Source organism: Podarcis cretensis (genome assembly GCF_951804945.1).
Source record: "Podarcis cretensis genome assembly, chromosome: 4".
NCBI lineage: Eukaryota > Metazoa > Chordata > Lepidosauria > Squamata > Lacertidae > Podarcis > Podarcis cretensis.
In genome coordinates, this window is record NC_137173.1 from 72,279,349 (window position 1) to 72,301,491 (window position 22,143).

A 22,143-nucleotide genomic window follows, 5' to 3' on the forward strand; every position below is an offset into this window, starting at 1 on the left:
AAATTGGATGGTAAACTTGACATAACTCATGAATCACAGAAGTCAAACAATGCAGAGTCACAAATAGAAACACCATACAGTCCGCTCCCCATCCTTCTTCCTTATATATATATGAAAAGAAACTTCACCATGGTCCCCACGTTGTACAATCATGTGAACCTCATTGATTTCCAAACAAATAACAGCCTGTTTGACAATGAGTTCAAATGTCAAGACAGGTCCATTGGCCTTGATGCTTCACTGTTCAACTAGGCACACAGTCAGAAAAGGATAATTCAGTTATTCCCTCATATACATCTTTATTAAGAAACTGAGATGACATTCCTCTCCCATTTTCAGTAAGAAAGCAAATGTAACTTTTACTTACTCTGGAGAGTAGCAATATGGTTGGTGTAGGTCAATAAGCAGATAAGTTTTGAATAATGTACCCCTGTTCTTAAGGTATTTGAATTGGATGCAATCAGAAAATGTATGATATTGAAAACTAATGTAATGCCTTTGAAAATGACAGGCAGGAATCCAGGAGCTAGGGAGGCTCACAACTAGGAATGGAAGGATCTGCCAATTTCCATTCTCCAGTTTCTAATTTTTCCCAATCTTAAATTTAGTTCTTCACATTTCTACAGCAACTTGCCATTTTAAAAAAAGGAATGAACATTCACCAGCACTTTAGTTTGACTTTCTCCTAATAAACCCAGTTTTGTATGCAGTTTTAACCAATATGCATATTTTTGCTAGCAATTTTCCTGAGACTACAAGCATTTTTGTATGCTCTCTTGAGTGATTTGTTTATGCATGCTTTCTGCTAATACAGTGGTACCTCGGGTTAAGTACTTAATTTGTTCCGGAGGTCCGTTCTTAACCTGAAACTGTTCTTAACTTGAAGCACCACTTTAGCTAACAGGGCCTTCCGCTGCTGCTGTGATGCCGGAGCATGATTTCTGTTCTCATCCTGAAGCAAAGTTCTTAACCTGAGGTACTATTTCTGGGTTAGCAGAGTCTGTAACCTGAAGCATATGTAACCCGAGGTACCACTGTACATGCATTTTGTAAATACTGGTTTGAAAACTGCATTGCAAAATTCAGATTAAGTCAAGTTTTAGAGGATGACTGCTTTGATTTTCATAGTGTTTTGGAAGGTGTGAATTGGGCAGTTACCTATAAATGTGAACTGCATTGAATTTCTCCCCATTGAATTTCTCCCCATCTTCACATAACACAGTATCTAAGTTTGTGATAGACATCAGCCATTGTCAGTGGCACAGTTCTCAGCATTGACAGGTGTGCCCACCCTCACTAGGCAAATCTAGTGGTGACAGAACTGTCCCACCCTCCACAGCTCACTTTGGACAGATGGATGGCTCCTATGGTATCAATGATTCCATTCAAAGGAAGAATTGGGAGCACACTCTAAGAGCATTCTCCCAATTGTTCCTTTCTTCCTTTGCAGTCATGGCTTGAATTCAAGTTTCCACTCCACAAATTCCTGCCAAAAGCAAAATATAACTCTTGCTTTCAGCAGGCTCCACCCAGGAGCTGCTAAGTGGAGTCGATCTCGATGGGACTTGCAGCTGGCACAGAAATAAAAAAGATGCAGAACCTCCTGCATAGAACCAATCCCGGCAATGCTTGCATTTGGCACCAAATTCAAAAGGTGCTGAATGCAAACCCTATGCTCCAAATGATGTCATATAATGCCAGCTGTGGGGCAGACGGATGTGGTGAGGGAAATTGTCTTATGGGCCAAACTAGGACCACTGGCAGGCTTTATTCAACCCATGGTCTGGAGGTTCCCACTTCCTAGTTTATGGCTACCATTTGCATGTTTAAATGCAAGGCTGAGTTATGTATTTTATAAAAATGCAGCCCAAAGTTCATGTTTTACCTGGAGGTACGACTGACCCACTGAACTCAGAGGAAAATACTCTTAAGCAAACATGCATAGAACTGCAGTTGTGCAGCCCAGTTCTGTGTTTGTTTATATAGAAGTAAGCTCCACTTTGTTCAGGAAAGCTTACTCTCAAGTATGTACTTAACAGAATTGCAGTGCTAGCCTTGCAGTTAATTATTTACTTGGGACAACTAGCAATTCCTTCTGGGCAACTAGCCTGCTATGCCTGCTGCACAAGCTTCTGTAAGCTGTGACACATGTGCAGATGATCTGGTCTATGGGAACCAGCATATTATCATTCTTATTTGTCTGATGAAAAAAGATATTGTAACAGGATGCTGTTAGGACACCACATGGAGACTGAAGGCTCTTCTATTGATTCATTGCAACTATTTGGGCTTCTGCCTCCAGTTCAGTGGAATGCAAATGTGTCACAGAAGGAGGCTTGTTAAAACATGAGTCATATTGGAAAACCATTACGTATGAAAAAGAAAAAAAACGATTTTGAAAATTTCCAGCCAGAAAAGTCAGACTGATAAAAGCAAATAATATTTTATTGCCTTTATATAAATGACAGCAATGAAATACACAGCGCACAATCTATCCAAAATAAAGCAATTTTAAAATTATGACAATAGAAAATATTTAAGCAGGTGGTTAAGTCTGCTAGTTTAATTCAGTGGCAGTTAATAGTACTACACTTTGGCCTGGCTTGCCCGTAGCAATTGACATTCTTGAGCAGTGCTCTTCCTGTTGACTTCAGCTAAGTGTGATTTCACACATGCAGAAAAGCTTTTGCATACTGAATGTTTACAATAGGGCTAGTTGCAGTTTTTTTATTAGATCATGGCATCTCAGGCAGTAGGTCTCCCTAGTGGTCTTGGGAGCAATTGTACAGTTGTTCACACAAATGCCCCAGATATCCAATGATATGGTTGTAGTGGGTACAAGCAGACCCAGCCAAATCAGTAGTAGTGAACAAATAACTGAAATAATTCCTCTAAGATCTTATATGGCAAGAAAGGAGTCTGTGATACAGAAATGGTGTCGGTCAACACTGCCTCCAGTCAAACTGGCTGGATGATTACATGAACTGTTAATGTGTCTTAGAGCCCACCACCCCGCAAAGTGCCATTTTTAATTTCACTTGGTATGACATCAAGAAAAATCAGCGGAACACATTTTGTTTCGTAACTGGCTGAGCCCCACCTAAACTGGAAGCAGACCATAACAACCTCTAAGCCATTTTCCAACTCAAACTAAAGTTTTCAATCCAACACATCAGAAGCCAGCAGAGACACCCACTTTATTCTGTCTTGTCTGGTATTTTACATACTGAGATTACAGGGTGAAACACAGAATGTATATATGGATGAGTAAAGGGAAACTAGGAGTTACCTAAGTAAATTAAACAGAAGTTATGTTACCAGAATAAAACCTTGTTGAAGAATGAAACATAGCACATCTTATTCTTTTATTTATGCTTGGATTTAAAATGGTTATGTTATTTGCCTATTTAACTGTGATGTAATTCAGGCACCACTTCCTGAAAACTTGTTTGCTGCAATCCTGGCTTCATCCTATTAGTTTCACTGTATGTAGAATGACCTTTGCTCATTAGGTACAATCAATTACTAGGGTGAGAGGCATCTTTAAATATTTATGAACATTTGCATTATCAAGATTACTGCTCCTCATGAAAACTGCATTAGCACACAGCAACGTATAAGATTATACACACACACACACACACTGTATAATACTCAACAAATCAAGATTCCCCCACCATACTTTTGCAATATGGAAATTTGGATGGAGCTTAGGGCTTACCTTTTGTTCTAGGTTTCAAATCTATATTAGGGGCATGCATAGGTTGAGCAAATAGGACTGAGCAAACCTGTATGCAGGTTTTCAGACCTAACCTTCAACCCCTTACTTCAAGCTTTGGAAAACGTGGTGCTGTGTTTTTAAATTTCATTTTAAATAGCTTCATTTCCTCCCATTGCACTATTTTTGTTGCTCCCTGCACATTTGAACATTCTATCACTATCCCTCCCCAAAAGCGCACATTGACAAATCTGTGGCTATTAGTCAAGAAAAATCATCCATAGTTAGCCAGTGGCCTTGATTCAAACATTTACTGCTAATAGCCCCAATTAACAATAATTCACTGGATGGCAGCTGTAATTCGGGCCTAATCCTCATGACCATTTTCTTACAAGGTGAGCAAATTGCCTGGTGAAATTGCCCCTATTAAACAGCAGGCAAATTTATATATAATCTATTTATAAACCCCTTTTTATTATGCCAGGCTTCCAGCATTGAAGCTGGTTTGAGCAGTGGAAACACCCAATGGACATCGAGAAAAATGGCTTTGAGGGTCAAAATGCAGAGCTAAAATAATTGTGCTTTAAAACCTTCCATGGGTGTAGCCGGGTTTTAAGTTGGGGGACGAAGATCCTCAGTTAGTTTAAGTACTTTTATTGATTTACTTGATGGGGGGGGGGGGACAACTGCCCCGCCTGCCTCTCTTGGCTCCGCCCACGCACACCTCTTTGTCCAATAGCCACTGAGGTAATGAGGTCTCCCACTCTCAGACGGGGGCGGGAGGATTGCCTTGAAGACCAATCAAAGAAAATGCAACTGGCGGCGTCTAAACCTAAGGGGAAGAGAAGCGCGCGCTTCTCAGGAATTCTCACAGCTCCTCCAAAGCACCAAGAAAGGTGCACGAAAAGGGCCGGGGTGTGCGGGGGGGGCACCCCTCGCCCTTCAGCTTCTGACAGGATTATTTTAAAAAGGAGGGCAGGGGGAGACCGCCTCAGCAGCTGCAAGAGCCATGTGCGAAAGGCAGGCAGCAGCGTTGCGGCGTGTTTTCGTTGTAAATTTCAAGCAGCAGCTCCCTCCAGCCGGTCGTTTGTTGCTCCTCCTCCCGCTTTTCTCTCTCGCCTCGCCTCGCCCGCGCGCCCCGCCCTCTCTCCGGCTCTTGCCGCAGCTGCAGGAAGCCAAGCCCCGCCCTCTCATCCCCGCGTGCGACCGACCGACCGGCTGGCTGGCGGGCGGGCGAGTGAGGCAGAGAGCGAGACTCGGGCAAGCCCCATTGTCTGCGCTGAGGCGCCGGCGGGAAGCGCGCGAGGAGCGAAGGCGCACGACCGGTCTCCAGAGAGCGAGGCGAGCGCGCGCGCACATCACACGCACACGCAACCAGGCAAGCCAAGAAGCTGCGCCCGGGCGCGATGCGGGGCGCCAGCCGCCGCTTTGCAGCTGCCGAGAGGCTCCTCCGACACCCGGGCCGGGCTCGGGGCAGCGGCAGCTGCTGAAGAGGGAAGGAGGCCGGGCCGGCGCCGGCGCCCCAAACTTCGCCCTTTTGCCTTGACAGGGCGCGCCTTTTCTTCCTCCCTCCCCTCGCCGCCCCATGGAGACGCTGAGCGCCGTGCGGGCGAAAGTAGGGGCCAGGAGCCCCGGCGGCTGCGAGGCGGGCGGCACCGGCGAGCCCCAGCCCGCGCCGTCTTCCAGTCCTGCCGGCCGAGGCTCTCCGGCGCACCCGGCGCCGGACTCGCCGGCTTATCGACTGGAGGATCTGGAGACCTTAGCCACTGTTGGTGAGTGAGGCTGGGCGCCAGCCAATGAAAAACAAAGGAAGGGGGGATAGAACGTGCTCGTCTGCAGCCGCCCCCCCATGACCACCCACCAGGTTTAAGAGGCGTCTCTGACTGGCAAGGGACACCCCCCCTTCTTTTTAGCGCCCTCGCGATACGCAATTCTGGTCACCTCTGTGCTCACAATGCCATACCTCTGGGGCGCTCCCTAGACCAGGTAGTGAAATACAACCTTGCGGTGCCCCTCCTTTTGGAGATCATTCTCTCTGAGAGCCAAGGCAACCGGAAAGCTGTTGCTATTGCTTTCCTTCCCCAGGGCAGAGCCCCAAAGGATGCTGCCAGCTGCTAACACTGTGCCATCTCCACAAGCATGGATGGGCGCACCTCATGCCCAGGAAACAGTTTGTTTCTTTGGCGTCCAGGCTCACTTCTTAAACACGATCTGGGCTTGGTGTCTTCCTTCCTGTTTTTGTATCCGGAAAGCTTCCCCAGTACTTTTTATCAGAGAGAAACAGAACAAGCTTTTTGCAGATGGCAGTTGAGAAGCAGGCAGGTGCCCAGTGGTGCTTGAGAACTGTCAAACCCAATGTGGAGAAGTCTGCTGTTTGGTCTCTGTTTATCTGCCAGTAGTCTGGATTTTGCCCAAATCTGTCTGGTGGCAAAAAGCTGAACTGGTTTTGTAAACAGTGTGTGGTCCTGTTTATCCCAGAAACTACTCTGAGTTTGCAACCCACAAACCCTTTGAACAAAAATATTTGCATGTAAATTGCTCTGAGTCCTGGCGACATCATTGAGCGTTCAGCCTGTTTAACTGAATAATATGCTGTTTAAGCAGTGCATCAGTCATAACCTTATGTTGCAAGTAACTTTGATGCTTGCTTTCACAAGTGTTGTGTGTGTGAAGTAATTATGTAAGTTGATGTATGTTTATAGCTCTTTATGCTTATACTGAGTGTTTGCGCTCTTCCTACAGTTCACTTGCAAATTCCATCCAAGCTCCTGTTAATATTAAACATGGCTTGCAACTGTGGGCTTGTTCTTCTGTTCAGCGGCTCGGGTTTCATGATATCTAAAGCATTTTAGTATTGTTCACGTGATGAGCTGGAATGTGTATTCCTTTTTAAAGGCAGATAATCTGTAGAATCTTAAACAGGACCAGGACCAAGGGAGTCCTTGACTTGGACATGACTTTCTTCCCCAAATTTCCCCTCTTGAGGGATGTTTGCATCTGATCTGCGTAGATGGTTTTGTTAGCAGGCATTGGCTGCAGTGGGAGAGGAAGGAGAAGGGACACAGGGGAGGAGAGGATATGATTACAGTGCCATATGACACATGGGGAAATCTGATGTGAAATACTCTGTAAGAGAGGGCACCTGACATAAACAACCGCTGCCATTTGTTTCGACTTAAAAGGCCCTTTCATACATTACTCTGTGTATTTTGTACAGTAGATCCCAACCTCTTGGTGCCTAGCACTGCTTAGGGTGGCGAACACCAAATAAAACCTGCCATCTGAGTTCATATTTATAAAAGTGCATAGGAGGGGGAGGGGCAGAGTTCCTCCTTACATGGGTTGTATTCAGTATGGCTCTAAGGTGATTTCTTCTTGCAGAACAGAATGTTCTGCTTGTCTCCTCCCCCTGGCTTTGGAGCCCACCCCCCAACTGCTCAGGATTTCCCCCCAATCCTCTGGAGCGCATTTGGGGATGGCTCAGGGTCCATGAAGGAGGAGGGGGGATCTCGTTGCATTGGCGCTAATACAGTGGTACCTCAGGTTAAGTTCCAGAGGTCCGTACTTAACCTGAAACTGTTCTTAACCTGAAGCACCACTTTAGCTAATGGGGCCTCCTGCTGCTGCCGTGCCGCCAGAGCCCGATTTCTGTTCTCATCCTGAAGCAAAGTTTTTAACCTGAAGCACTATTTCTGGGTTAACGGAGTCTGTAACCTGAAGCGTATGTAACCTGAAGCGTATGTAACCTGAGGTACCACTGTACTTACACTAATGCACAAATGCTGCCCTTGGAGAAAAGTGTATGTCCATAAGTGTCATTTGATATAGTAAAATGAATTGGTGTAGGTTTAGGGGCACAGCCAGCCATATTGAAGATACCCCATCCCACATATGTGCATTTGTTTAGTGACAGAGTAACATCTGGTAGCAAGGAATTCATACAGGTGAATGATCAGGCTGGCAGTGAAGGGGTGTATCGCTCTGCCCCTGTGCAAGACTGTGGGCAGGAATATAGCTTGCTATGAAGCTAGTATCCTTTCTGTCTGCAGAGAAGGGTAAGACAGTAGTACTTCACAGCCACAATGAAAACACAGGGTACTAGGGTCTTACCTGGCTGGTAACTTCGGGGTTTATCTACAAGATTGGCCCATAATCTTCCTGCTACAGCTCTTGGGAAGCTATATTAATTTTGTGTGCCAGTGTTATTCTGATCAATTTGGGTCTCAGCTGGTGAATAAACAAACTGTTTTGTCTTCAAATAAAGGAATTTATAGCATGGCTTGATTTGCCTGCTAGGCACATGGTTTTCATGTAAGGTGAACCTCCTAAAAAAGTTCTGGCAACTAGGAGGGAGCTGTAAACTATATATGTGTTGAATGGGTCAAGAGGCATGATCATTATTGGATACCCTGGGTCAACTAAGAGCGTGTGCAGTAAGGGCATCCCTGGGGGCCATGTGATAGGTTGCATCTTTCCCTCTGGCATTGGAGAGGGAGTTCTGATATCAAAGCCTCCTTCCCCAACTGTCCCAGCTCCTTGTCCAACTGGCATTGATTGCAGTAGAGCCAAAAGGGGTGTGTGCTAGGAAGTGGCTTGGATCTGAATGATAGAATGCCCAACATACCAACATACATACCAACAACACACCACAAACGGGTGGAAGATTTAAACACACTTCTGAACAGGCGCTAAATCTATCCATGGGAAACAATGGGAGAGAAAATGAATACTATTCACATGATATGTGAATGGATATAGGAACATCCCTCCATCCTTGCTTCTGCCCTGTGGGTAGAGCCAGGCAGAGCTTTGGATGGGCTGTTAAGCCATCTTTGTATTTCCTGCCACCAGTTGTTCATGTATTGTGTGTATACCTCCTGCAGGCGGTGCTAAAATACATAATGACAGTAACTCACTTCAGACATACTATCAAAGTGGTTGTGACTTTCATGACTCTATTTTTATCTGTAAGCTAAGCTACCTTGAGTTCTGTCATGGACAAAGGTGGGGTAGCAGTGCTAGAAACTCAGATATATAAGCTAGGTGATAAATGGCTCCTTAAACTAAGTTGACAGTCGCCAAAACGAAATGCCTCATTGCCATTTTGGGCCAGACGCTTCGAAAGTCATTTTCAATACGACCTTTAGGTTCCTGAAATTCATTCTGATTGTGGAGATAAAATATAATGGATAGGATTCTACAGAATGTGTTGCTAGTATATGAAAACAGTCAGGATCCAAGGAATCCCCAGCATGCACCTCCAGATGGTGGAGACGTCAGGTACCAAGTGGTCACAAGTGGCTAATAGCCAGGTGTAAAATGTGCCTGGTGAATTTCAAATGCTGTGGGGTTGGAATAAAGAAATAAAGGCCCTGCTACATGACATTCACACATTTGAATGGGTATCTAAGCAATGGAACCCTTTGCATGCAGAGATATACACCCGTTGGTCAACTTGTTTAGATGCCCATGAGCAAACATAAAGAGTGAGAACTAGGAAGCTTTATGACATTCAAGGTGGGACCAGCAGGATGACATTCAGTGTGTGGACCCATTTCATATGTGTAATGTGCTTATTGGCTCATGAGTTAGTGCGTGCCTTGTTTAGAATCCTAGGATTTTGTTTTTGCATCCAAATATTTTTTCAAGATATGGAGGACTACTTGACACTTTTAAAGATGCAGTTAAACATACTCAGGTAGACACTGCACTTAACAAATGGAACCATGACAAAGGCAGAATAACACATATTTTGATGGGGCAAAATGAGCGTTTTCCAAACAAGCTTTTGAAATGTTTTTTTTTTTTTTTTTTTTGCTGGAAGAAAAAGATGAAATTACTTATTTTATTTGCTTCTTCGTGTATTTAAAGAAAACCATGTTCACACCTATGTCTTACATTTTCACCAAAGTTTTCCCTTAAAACATCAGTTTTATTATCCTGCAGAGTGTTATCTCAAATGAGTGGGATGGATATGCTGAGAAAATGTGTTGTGCTCTATCCATTTACTGAACATTTCAACTAGGAAACTGTCATCTTAAAGAGTAGATTTGATCTTTAATTCTCTGAGCACTTGGGTGTCCTCCCATTGATACCAAAGGGAATTTATATAAAGTATAGCTTTGTGCACAGCAGAGGTAATATCACTCCTACATACCTAGTCAGATATTTGAATTCTGACATGTGCTACATCAAATGCAAGCAGAACTACATATCTGCATTCATTTTGATGCTTGGAGCAAGTTCTCGCATTCATTTGATGAAACAGTATTTGTGACTGCACAAGAGAATTGAGGGTGAAGGAGGCATACTCTTCAATTAATTGAACAAATATATATATATATAATCTTAAGTAGCAGTGTTTCTCTGAAGTTTGGGATTTATCTCTTCAAATATTGTCATTATTTATGGTTCTTTTTAGTGGGTGTAACATCTGGACTGGATACAAATTTTTCTAGCTATGCCTCAAACACATGGCTTTTATTGGCAGTCAGAACTTGCAGAATAAGTAAGATCACTTGCTAGGGTTATTTGCATGATTCCCCTATGAAAAACATGGCACACTTATCTGGCAATAAACTCTCTTGAACAAAGTGGAACTTAACTATGAACAAACATACCCTGGATTGCACTGTAAATTTGTGACATAACCAAAAGGTGTTATGGTGTTGACTTTCTTTCTATTGGCCGAACCTATAATGTAACAATGGCTACAATTCTGTAGACAAGTTGTTTAAGTCCCATGGATTTAAGTGGGATTGAACCAGCCCAATTATGTATGCTTTAATCTTCAAAAATAAAGATCCTATTGTCATTCAGGAATCCCTGTGAATAGTTAGGAAATAGAAAATTGGCTGATACAATCCTTAAACAAGGAATTATAAAAATAGTGAATTGGGTGATTGTTTCAGCTATAGAATAAAGACACAGGCTTTTCATTTCCACAACATAGCATACTGCAAAAAGGTTCAGGCAAAGGCAATTAATCCTTATGTCTTGTTTTACCCATATGTTTCCAACACAATTGCTTTCAAGTTGTACTGAGCTACACTAGAAACAGTCATACCTTGGTTCTTGAACAAAATCTATTCCGGAAGTCCATTTGATTTCCAAAACATTTGAAAACCAAGGCACGCCTTCTGATTGGCTGCAGGAGCTTCCTGCACTCAAATGGAAGCTGCGTCAGACATTAGCTTCCGAAAAACGTTCAAAAATTGGAACACTTCCAGGTTTTTGGCATTCAGGAGCCAAAACTTATGAGTACCAAGGCGTTTGAAAACCAAGGTACAACTGTATTATTACCGTATTTTTTGCCCTATAGGACACACTTTTCCCCCTCCAAAAATGAAGGGGACATCCCACTGTCTCCCGACCTGGTTTGGAGGCTGTCAGAGGGCTTCCCCCTCCCCCAGCCCCGCAAGCTCCCAGAGCGATGCCAAAGCTGCACGCAGCTTCGGCATGGCTCTGGGTCCTGTTCTGGGGTCGGGGGGAGCTCAGGCTTGCGGAGAGCTTCCTGTTCTGGGAGCTGGGGTCGGGGGAAGCTCAGGCTTCCCCCGCCCCAGCCCTGCGCCTGGGGGGGGGGAAATATTTTTCCCCCTTTATTCCCCCCCCAAAAAAAAATCTAGGTGCGTCCTATGGGCCGGTGCGTCCTATAGGGCGAAAAATATGGTAATTACATTTCTATCCCACCCTTCCCCCATAGAGCTCATGGCAGCATACTTGGTTCTTCTTTTATCATTCTTTGTATTCACAGACCTGTGAAGTAGGTTAGGTTGAGAGACAATTACTGGTCCAATTTCACTCAGTACATGATATATCTGAATGGGGAGTTGAACCTGGGTCTGCCTGATCCTAGTCCAAGGCTCTAAGAACTACTATATGTTGAAGTTTAAACATGCTCTGATAGGTGGTACGACCTTGAACAGGCTTTCTCAACTGTGGGTCCACATATGTTGGACTACAACTCCCATCATCCCTAGCTTGCAGGATCAGTTGTCAGGGTTGTAGTCTAACAACATATGGGGACCCAAGTTTGAGTCAATATTGTGGACTACAACTCTAATGCCTAACCACTTGCTATGCTGGCTGGATCGGATGGGAGTTACAATCAAAAACACATGGAGTCCACCGTGTTGGCTACCCTGATCTTGAAAGTGCAAATTTGTCTATAGATTGGTCCACAGATTTTGGCTACGCTTATGTAGTTAGTTGTTTCTGACTTCTGCAAAGTCCCTCTTCTCAGGGGAAGAGTTCTTTTATGTCTTGCTTTGCAACAGGCATTGAAGGAGAGCAAAAACAGCAAGAGGCTCACTGCTGCTTACCTTTTCCTATGCCAGGCATGTGAAGTGGAAGAAAAGATCCACATCTCCACTGATAATCCTGAACCATCTGGCAGTGAGAACCATCTAGCACTGAGCTTGCTGGCTTAGTCTCTCCTATCACTTGTGCCTTTCTAAAGTTTAGAGCAAAGTAAAGACTTGATAGAGAGAATCTTTGGAGTTGGGGAATGTTGGAAAGGAAGTATCTCCCAGTGGCCATGTTTGTGGCCCCGTATTGCTATTGTTTGTCACTATGGTATATATTTTTGAATTTCTATTTTGTAAACTGCCCTGTGATCCTTGGATGAAGGGCAGTATAGAAATTTAATAAATAATAATAGTAATAAATAATGTTACTGTCTACATGCATGTATTGTAATTGTAGACTTTAGCCGGCTAGTTTTTATGCCTATAAGATAAGAGGTCCATTGATTCAATGGGCCTTAAGTGTTGTTGAGTCCTCTTTTCCCTCAGTGGTCCTGCAGTATCTGGTCTGCAATGCACCTTTCTCTACATGCTTCAGCTTTTTTGATGCCGTGAAGTACTGCTCTGCTTTTAGTGTCTGCTGCCTGACCCTATGTTTACAAGTCTCTTTGTGATATTATCCCCGAACTGTCATAGACTTCTCATCTGCTTTTTCTTGCTTTTCCCTTGTTAAAAAGGGCCTTGTATAGTTGCTGAGGGAGCAGATTGCTTAAGGGCATTGGCCAAACCTTTGATTTTCTGTTCAAAGATCCTTCATCTAAGTGAAATTGTGCTGGAGGATATTTACATTATGGACTCCTGAATGATACCTTATGGGTGCAGTGGTCACAGATCTGTAATGTTACGGCTTTTTCTTAGGGCTGAGTGAAAAGCATTCCAAATTATCCATGCTATTTGTGGGTGACAAAATTTAGAGGGGCCATTTTTGCTTAATATTCTCTAGGATGAGGAGGTTGAATTCTCCAACAGTTTGTATAGGGGGGAAAACCAAAAAGCACAGAAAAGTCATCTTGTGATTCCCCCCCCCCCAAACTTAATGTTAAATGAAACACTGTTGTTTATATTGATAGATAAAGGACTCCATGTTGTAAGAGTAAGACATGAAGGAGTAGCATCAAACCATAAGTGCCAACTTCCTGGGTGCCCGAGCACCCACAAAATTCCCCATGAAGGGGCCGGGCACCCACAAATTTCAGTGCCAGGACCATGCACATTGCATGGCACCCATGGCCCTGGGCACCCATGGTCGCGGGGCCAAGCTGACAGTCCTGCATTAAACCCATTTTTTTCCTTCAGCAAATTTTAAACTATATTGGGCTGGATATACAGTTGTACTCAGAATTCCCCATTCTGCATACTGGGAAATTGTATCAGCTCTGTGCATGTCCTAAATATCAAGGCAAAATGCAATGATTTCGGGGCAAATGCACATATTCCCGAGTTGGATTGTTCTGTTAACATGGAATGTTGTGATGGACCCTAGAATCCCAAACCTTTTGAATAGTTTCCCCCCAAAGTTGCAACAACCCCCCACATTTTCTGAGAAATGAAACCAAGCTGACCAGGAAAACTCACAGAGCTTGAATGACAAGGGAGATTGCAGATATAAGGTGAATCTTGTAGTCACTGCACACATCTACCACATATTCATGGAGAAATCAGGAGAACTATTCTGCTGGGACATCCTTTAACATATTTGGGTTTCTTTTTTTGTGGGGTGTATATGTGTTGTGTTCCAAAGAAAAGTATATTACCAGATAGTTCTCAGAATGTTCCTTTTCTGATATATTTATCAGAGTTCAAGCCTGGATTTCAGCCTTTTAAAAAACTATTATATTGCCGCATCTTTATTTTCATAAGTGAAGTGTTATGCTATGTTGCAGGGCATGTTCTATTAAAAGAGAAGAGGTATTGGAAAGGACACTCGCAGCACAATCCTATACATCAGAGCTTTCCAAACTGTGTGTTGTGACACATTAGTGTGTCAGCTGCAGTGTGTACAGTAGTTGTGTCATGCAAACACTCCCCACACTCATCTCATGGCTCAAAAGGGGTTAGTTTAACCTCTGGTTTGCTAGTAAAACTGAATTACTATGTCACGAAATGATGCAAAACTGAATTACTGTGTTGCGAAATGATGCATGTCCAAATATGAATAGTTTGGAAAGCTCTGCTATACATGTTTATTCAGAAGTTAGTCACATTGATTTCCATGAGGGTTACCCTCAGTTAAATGGATATAGGAATGCAGCCTCAGAGGGAGACTGGGCTTTTATCTGGGTTTTTTTTGGGGGGGGGGTATGGTTGTGTTGCAAGTTTAAAAGGCTCAAATGCTATGGAAATGTAACTTTTCTTCAACAGGAAGCTAGCATATTTATAGCCTCATCCTCTTTTTTATGTTTGTGATACACAGTTGCATCGTTTCCTTACTCCCTTTATGTCCTGAGATCTACAGTGTAGCATTAAATTTATTTATTTATTATCTTTCTTTGTTGTCGCTTGGCACACATTCACTGATGCAAACTATCGTAGACTTGTGTGTTTAGTTTCAAGAAAACTCTTGTTTCCTTTTGTTGAATTGTTTTGTTTTCTTTTTTTGTCACAGTTACCTCCTAGCATTGCTTAGGTTGCCCTGTGCTTAGTCTTGAAAATGCCCTCTGGATTGGGAATTGTGAAAGCATGTGAGCTTGATCATTTTCAGAGAGGAAGAAGACTTTAAACAACACACAAACGCACCATCCTGTTTTCAGTGGCTATAACTAATAAATGGGGCAAATAACAGTGGAATAAATAATAGTTGAATTCAATGTATTTATATAATTTATTATTAACTAAGTATTTTAATATCTAACCTGATCCAAAGGATTGAGCACAGATAGAAACAACATTAATAATAGGGAGTTGCTTTCTAGAACTATGAATAAACACAATATCATCTCTCTACTCCTCAACAGCTGTTGCAATGCTAAAATCTTAAGACTGCTTTTTGTTCTTCTTTTGTATACCATAATTCGTCCCCCCACCACCACTCTCAGCTAAAGATCATCCTGTAAGCTGGTCTGCACATTAAAGCCAAACCATAGAACAAGCCTTATGTTCTTCAGTTAATAGTAGTTAAGATAACAAAATTGAGATATGAAAATTCTGCTTTAAGGTTAAGAAACAAACTGAAGCAGGTGTTTCACCTTACAGTATTGAGTTGCTCCCTTTTTATTCCAAGTTTCACATTGGTTTCTTTATGGTAACTCAATGGTTCATGTTCCAAAGTTCTACCAATGGCCTAAATAAGAATAGTGTTAGTGGATATCTAACACAGAAAATAAAGCTGGATTGTTATGTACCATTGGTTTTCTTAGTGAGCATGGGTAATACTGGGTTCAGTTTCCCCAACCTAGAATGAACCACTCTTGCATGATATTTTTTAACCATCAAGGACCTTGTCTGTGGAGCATTCCTTGCATTTGAGGAGAGTTATTAGCTTATATGATTCTCATTAAACCTCGGATCAACTGTAGATAAGTTGTGCGATTATCTTTTAACAGAATGGTGCTGAAATGGAACATGTTCACAATAGTTCCGTTATTTATTTTTTTCTTGAGTCACTTTCAATGTAACTTAGTATCAAATATTAATGTATTCATTCTGACAAGCTATAAATAGCAGAAAGACGCAGCAAACACACAAGTGGGAAGAAGGCCTCTTCACACAGAAGTCTTTTTTTAGAAGCAAACAATTAAAATTGGGTATGTTTCTATAGCATGAAAAATACAGATGTTGTTTAAAAACACCTGTCTTTATGGACTGAACGTATGTGTAAGGTAAAGGAAAGAATGATCCATCTCTAAAGGCTGTGGCACCCCAGAAGTCTTCCAGCTCCCATTATCCCAGCCTGCCCTTGCAGGGTGGGGCTGATGAACTACAGCTTATCCACCCCTGGAATGAGGTTGAGCAATGTGTTTCTAGTAGTCAGCCAGGCACCTTTAAGAAGGTTACCAGCAGGGCAGTGGAGGTGATTGTTCCCTTCCATCCCTATGATCTGACATTCTGAGAGAAATAGCTTTTCAACATTTGTGCTGTTGCTTAATGACTGTGGCTGATTTATGTATCGATAGACCTGCTCCACACAAATTTGCCACATCATTTTCAAAAGGCTTCTAGGGTAGCAGCTATTGCCATATTTTGGACTAATGACTTCTCCAAGTTGGGTCTACTTGTCCCTCAAAGTCATCCCGGAGTAGATCCTAAAATCAAAAGAATTCTATAGATGTGTGAGGATTGTTTAAATGTTTAAAACTAATGCCTGAGGAAGGGGTTGTGTTGACCATCCTTCCCCTGTCCTGTCAGTTAAGATTTGGTAGGCAAAAGGTCACAAAGTCTGCTTGCATTTAGAAAGGAATGAATGGGTGAATGTTTTGCCTCTTGGCTAAAGGCAATAGAGAGAAAACAGTTTTGAAAGGAAACATGGAACTAGTTATATGTTCCTTTGTAGACCAACCTTATGCTAGGAGAAATGTGGCTCTAGAGTGGACATGGGGAACCTTTAGTTCTCCAGATGTTGCTGAACTACAGTTTCCATAATCCTTGGCTAGTGGCCATGCTTGCTAGGGCTGATGTGAATTGTAGTTCAGCAACATCTGGAGGACCAAAGTTCCCCCACTCCTGCTCTAGAGGAACAGTGACATCTTCTGTATTTTTCTTGATTCTTGCCTTTTGCAGGGCAGGAGATAAATTAAGTACAGTAAATAAATAAAATTAAATAAGTTAGATTGTGTTGTATACTGGTAAACCATAATGCTAAACTGCTGAACGTCAAATGATCTTTCTTAACCACATTTATTTTTAGTATTTCGCTTTCTGCAGTGACTTGTCAGTCTTAAGTGCCTGAATTAAATTTGAGTTTTGAGCTCTGTTGCCTACTACTCAGGTTGCTCCAAGTGAAATAGCATGTTTAATATGAGTTTGAAGTGGTTTTCATTCAAATCTTCCATAGATGAAATGTTCTCTGTGATATTCATTTAAACGTTGCTTTGAATTAAGCTGCAGCCCAGCCCATAATTAGGTGCAGCAACTTCATTAAAGGCAGTGGGACTTTCATTTGCTTACTTCGTGCATGGGATTGTAGCTTTGAACTCTGCTTAGTTTTGCAACATATTTATAATTTTAATAACCGGTGGACTTTGGAGCATTTGCCATGGAATTGCATATTGCTTGTTGGCGTAAGAGAGCTTGCATAGCTCTGAGCTGTATTATCCCTGCTCTTCTTGCAATGTTTCATACTGATGGACAACGTTTGCTCAAAAGACCAGTACATATCAGATTTTTGTCTGCAAAACTACATTTTAAAAAAGTAAGTAGCTTGGCAACTTAATATCTGCATATGTGTGGTCCAATCCACTACCAAACCAGTTCAGCAGCATTTTCTCTGAGTTCATGTTCTGCAAGGGACAAAGCATGGCCAGTGTTGCATTGTGGTAATATCAATGACACAACTGCAAAGTTTATTCAAGGTCTACTGCTTAACTTCCTCCAGAGTTCTCATGCAATTTTGGGAAATACAGCCAGATGTCTCTCTGTGTTTTCAGTTATTAGTGTGGAACTGACACTGCAAAGCATGTGCTTTCGTAGAGGAGACAATACATATTGCCCAGCCTTGCCAGTCAATCCACAAACATTACTAGCCCCAAATGTTTTTATTTTCTCATTTGATCACATATAACAAATGAACTCATATGTCTTTTTAGCACAGTTCTTGTTGTTATCTGTGAGTTGCCTTGAGTCATGTGAGGGGAAAAGGTGGTAAATTGCTACTACTGCTACTACTATTTATTATTATTATTTGTTATTATTATTATTTGTTGTTGTTGTTATTACCACCAGTTGTCTAAAAGGTGAAACATATGGCCCACTTTGTCTGGAGGCAGTTCTTAAACATGAGTAGAAGCCTGCTGTATGTCAAGACTTGCACTAGACCCCACACATATTTTCCTTGAGATCGATGTGCACAGTTAAAGCTCCAGCATTCAGCTTTCAGGCACCTTCGGCTGAGATGTGTCTCCTGAGAACACACATGTAAAATGGCATTGCCACTGTTATGAAGGCTTCCATACTGGATGCTGATGATATTAGGTACTGCTGTCTCTTCATGAGTTCCTGGTTGCATTCCCCATCCCCACCCCAGTTTGGCTATGAAGAACATTTTGTACCCTTCTTCTCCCATTAAAAAAGCAATATAAATTAGATGACATGGCTTTCAGGTATTGCTTGCTGATAAATAATAAGGCGACCAATAGCTACTAATCATTTGGTTGTGTGATACTTTCGGTGTCTGAGGCAATATGCCTCTTAATAGCTGTTGCACTCATGTCCTATTTGTGTGCTTCTCGAGGGCACCTGGTTGGCCACTGTAAGCACAAGATGCTTACAACTAGATGGCCTTTGATCTGACCCAGTAGGCTTTCTCTTACGATCATGCAAAAGCACAAGAAGTTTGAAATTACAGAGATTTTTAAGCATGATATTTCTTGTCCTTATGAATTTGAATATAATGCTTGTGGTGTCCGGGAACTGTGGTTTCCTCTCCCTTTCCCAAATCTTCCAAAGCACTTCCCAATTTGCATTTGCAGGTGTAACTTTTTATCGGTTTAGCAACAATAAAATATTATGTTTTAATTGGTCTGGTACTAAATGTATTAGGTCACAAAGGGTGTCTGTCTGGAGTATTTTGTATATGTCAATCCTGATAGGTTTCAAGTTCCCTGTGCCCAAACAGCCATGAGTAAAATCTAAATCTCCTTCCTGTTTAGCTGAATGAGTTCTTATAGGCTTACAAAATTCGGCAAAGTTGAACTTGTTTGGAATGACAAACATGCTTTAATTTTGGAAGATCATAGCTTTGTTCCATATAAGAAACAGAATATCGTTGATGGAATCATGGTTCGTGGTGAGTGAATTTAAAGGAGCAGCTTTGAGTTGTTTAAGTACCTGTCACCATGTTTTTGCCTTGGCTGTTAGAAGAATCGTGTTCTGTCCCATGAGAATAATTCACTAATTATGTCTTACTGAATTCTGTACTGTTCTCCCTAATGTGAGCCAGGAGTAGCAATTTGACAATGAATTTGAAGGGGTGTGTGTGTGTGTGTGTGTGTGTGTGAGAGAGAGAGAGAGAGAGAGAGAGAGATACATACCATCCTTTTTTAATTCCACATTTTTTTTAATTTTTTATGCTACAGATGTGTGACCAAGATTACAAACAGAAAAGTAATACTCTTAATAAAGGTTTAAAGTTCTCCAGTAATGCTTCAGGGAATATGTTCAAGAGACTCTTGACTGTACTGAAGAGAACAGGATCATACGCTTTTTCCCTTGTGAATGCCTAACCAGTTACAGTGGTACCTCAGGTTAAGAACTTAATTCGCTCTGGAGGTCCATTCTTAACCTGAAACTGTTGTTAACCTGAAGTACCACTTCAGCTAATGGGGCCTCCTGCTGCCGCTGAGCCGCTGCCGCGCAATTTCTGTTCTCATCCTGAAGCAAAGTTCTTAACCCGAGGAGCTATTTCTGGGTTAGCAGAGTCTGTAACCTGAAGCGTCTGTAACCCGAGGTACCACTGTATTACAGTATACTGCAAGGAATTTTAGCTTGCCTGGATACAATAGCACCACTAGTAATTTGGGATACTCTTTTAAAATGTGTGGGACTCCTCTGTTTTGGAATGGGCAGAACTTGTTTTGCGACATTCAAATTAGGAAAGAAGGGTGGAGAGCAAGGCATAACTTGGAGACACTTAGCTGCATCCTCCTCCAAAGGGTGCATCAGCCTCCTTTCTTGCTGTGCACTTTAATTACTATAGCATGCACTCATTAGTAGATGGACAAGGTGTGGAATGTCTTGCTTCACATGAGACAGGCTTGAGTAGGAGGTGGGGGAGATTTGCCTTAGATGATGAAGGAGAAGGGAGGAAGATCCCCTTCTGATTCCTGCCTTAAAACTGTGCGAGTGAGGTCTGTCAGTTTCACTTCTGCTGTCAAAACTGGGAAGTGAGACTGACAGGGTTTGACATCCTTCATAGTGTGAAGTGGAACTTGGAAATCTCAGTCAGTGCTGTGAGCCAGTTCCCTTCCTAAATTAAGTTATGTATCCAAGCCAGAATGAAACTAAAGGTTTCCTATGTATTTGCTTTGGACTTTTAAGTAACAAATCATTAGAAAAACAAAATGGGAAGCACAGATAATACAACCAAACATCAACCAAATGTTCACATAATGATATAAAAATGAATGGGAATATTTTTGCTCAGCCCAAATGACATTATACAAACATGTCTTCCATAGCACTCATAACTGTAGTGGACAAAAAAGAGGAGAAGAATTACATCTTCCCCGGAAAAATATCTTCTATTATTATTATTATTATTATTATTATTATATCCCATTTTGCCTCCAAGGAGCTCAAGGTGGTATACATAGTCCTCACCCACTCCATTTTATCATCACAAAAACCTAATGGGGTAGGTTAGGCTGAGAGACTGTGACTGGCCCAAGGTCACCCAGTGAGCTTTGTGGTTGAGTGGGGAGTAGAACCCAGGTCTCCCAGGTCTTAGTCTAGCAATCTAACCACTACACCACACTGTAGCACGAGTACTTGGGGACTGCTGCAGGTGGAGCTCTGGTATGAGTTTAAGCCTTCTTGCAACTAATCTGTATATTTTTATGCTGGAAAAAGAATTGTTTGAAAAGTCCTAAAGAGCCACCTTACACTAGTTCATGGTGTTTAATTAAATGAAATGGAATGGAATGAAATGAAATGTTTGGTGTAGTTAATCATGTACAGGCATTAAAATGCACTCATATAATGACACTTTTTAAGTGTGAAAGCGAAAGAAAGAGGGAGGACAATCGTAGCATAAAATGTGGCCTACGTGAATGTGCACACAGTGGAATGTTGTATGTACTTGCGGGTTTCTGGCAAGATAACACCTGCAGCACTTCACTGAGATGGAATTTGTCCTAAGGTGCTTGCCAGAGTTGAACAGGTACATACACTCTTTCTAGATATGTCTACCAGATAAGAGGCTTTTTAGACTACTTATTTGCTGATGGAGCAGAACAGTAACATGGAGTCCATTATCTTGTGTTGTGGCCATTGATATTATGCCTTGTCTTCAGCTGTTCTGTGTGTAAGTCTGGAAGTGCATTTCAGATTCTCTTAACGATTTGAACTCCTGAGCAGGAATTGAAGGCAGAAAGTGATGGCTATACTGGTCTTGTAAGATCAGTGTGTTTGACATAGTGCCTACAATAATTCATGCACTTTAATGTTCCCCTCTCTACCTTTTATATCCTGCATAATGCACCAAATAGGATGAAGACAAACACAACAGACAGACAAGAGAAGTGTCACTATTAGCATATGGCTGCACTTAATTCTAGAATTAGTTACTGTGTTCTTCTTTGAATTTTGAACTTTACAAACCCTGTGCTGGTAATCACTGTGCAGATAGTATCTGAAAGAATGCACCAAAAATGTTGTGTTTGTCATAATCCAATGTCATAATGAAATCCCTTGTCAAACACTAGCCAAAGCTGGGAATTGATAAAACCTGATCTCCCAGCCCACATATGTAGTAATATTGCTAAGGAATGAACATTTAAAAGAGAAAATTATTCTAAATTCTGAAGCATCCTAGAGGTATTTTGAGTCATCAGGATGTCAAGCTTTTAGGAAACTGGAGATTGCCAATTCACTCACAATATGGCAAATTTAGAACTTTCCAGGTTAGAAGTCTTGAGATACGGAGACAGGAAGGTACATCAAAGATCAAAATGTGTGTTTATGCATGATGCAGGCTGGCTTAGATTCTAATTTGAGTTTTCCTGGTAATTTAAGTTACTTCTGCGATGTACAGGTTCTGTCTGTTTTGCAAACACCTATTGGATAGTGCCTTTGGCAATCAGTCATAAGAGTAGGGATCCACCCAAAAGTTTACTTCTGGTGAACACCTGCCTATTCTGAAAAAGATGAGGAGAATCTCCAATAACTCATGTTAATACCCCTCCAAGCCTTAGTGTGACAAAGATAAACCATTTCCACAGCGTAAAGCTGGGGAGGAGGCAAGAGTTTGAC

At 42.0% G+C, this 22,143-nt stretch overlaps 1 protein-coding gene across 1 annotated transcript in view; it reads left to right on the plus strand.

Annotated features, from left to right (window-relative positions):
• Window positions 1-4,902: 4,902 nt before the first annotated feature.
• PRKX (protein kinase cAMP-dependent X-linked catalytic subunit) overlaps window positions 4,903-22,143 on the plus strand; it is a 65,995-nt gene continuing 48,754 nt past the window's right edge. Inside the window, exon 1 of the mRNA XM_079972952.1 lies at window positions 4,903-5,490. Within this exon, the coding sequence (XP_079829078.1) occupies window positions 5,304-5,490 (187 nt within the window). The 5' untranslated portion in view covers window positions 4,903-5,303. The remainder of the gene's footprint in view (window positions 5,491-22,143) is intronic.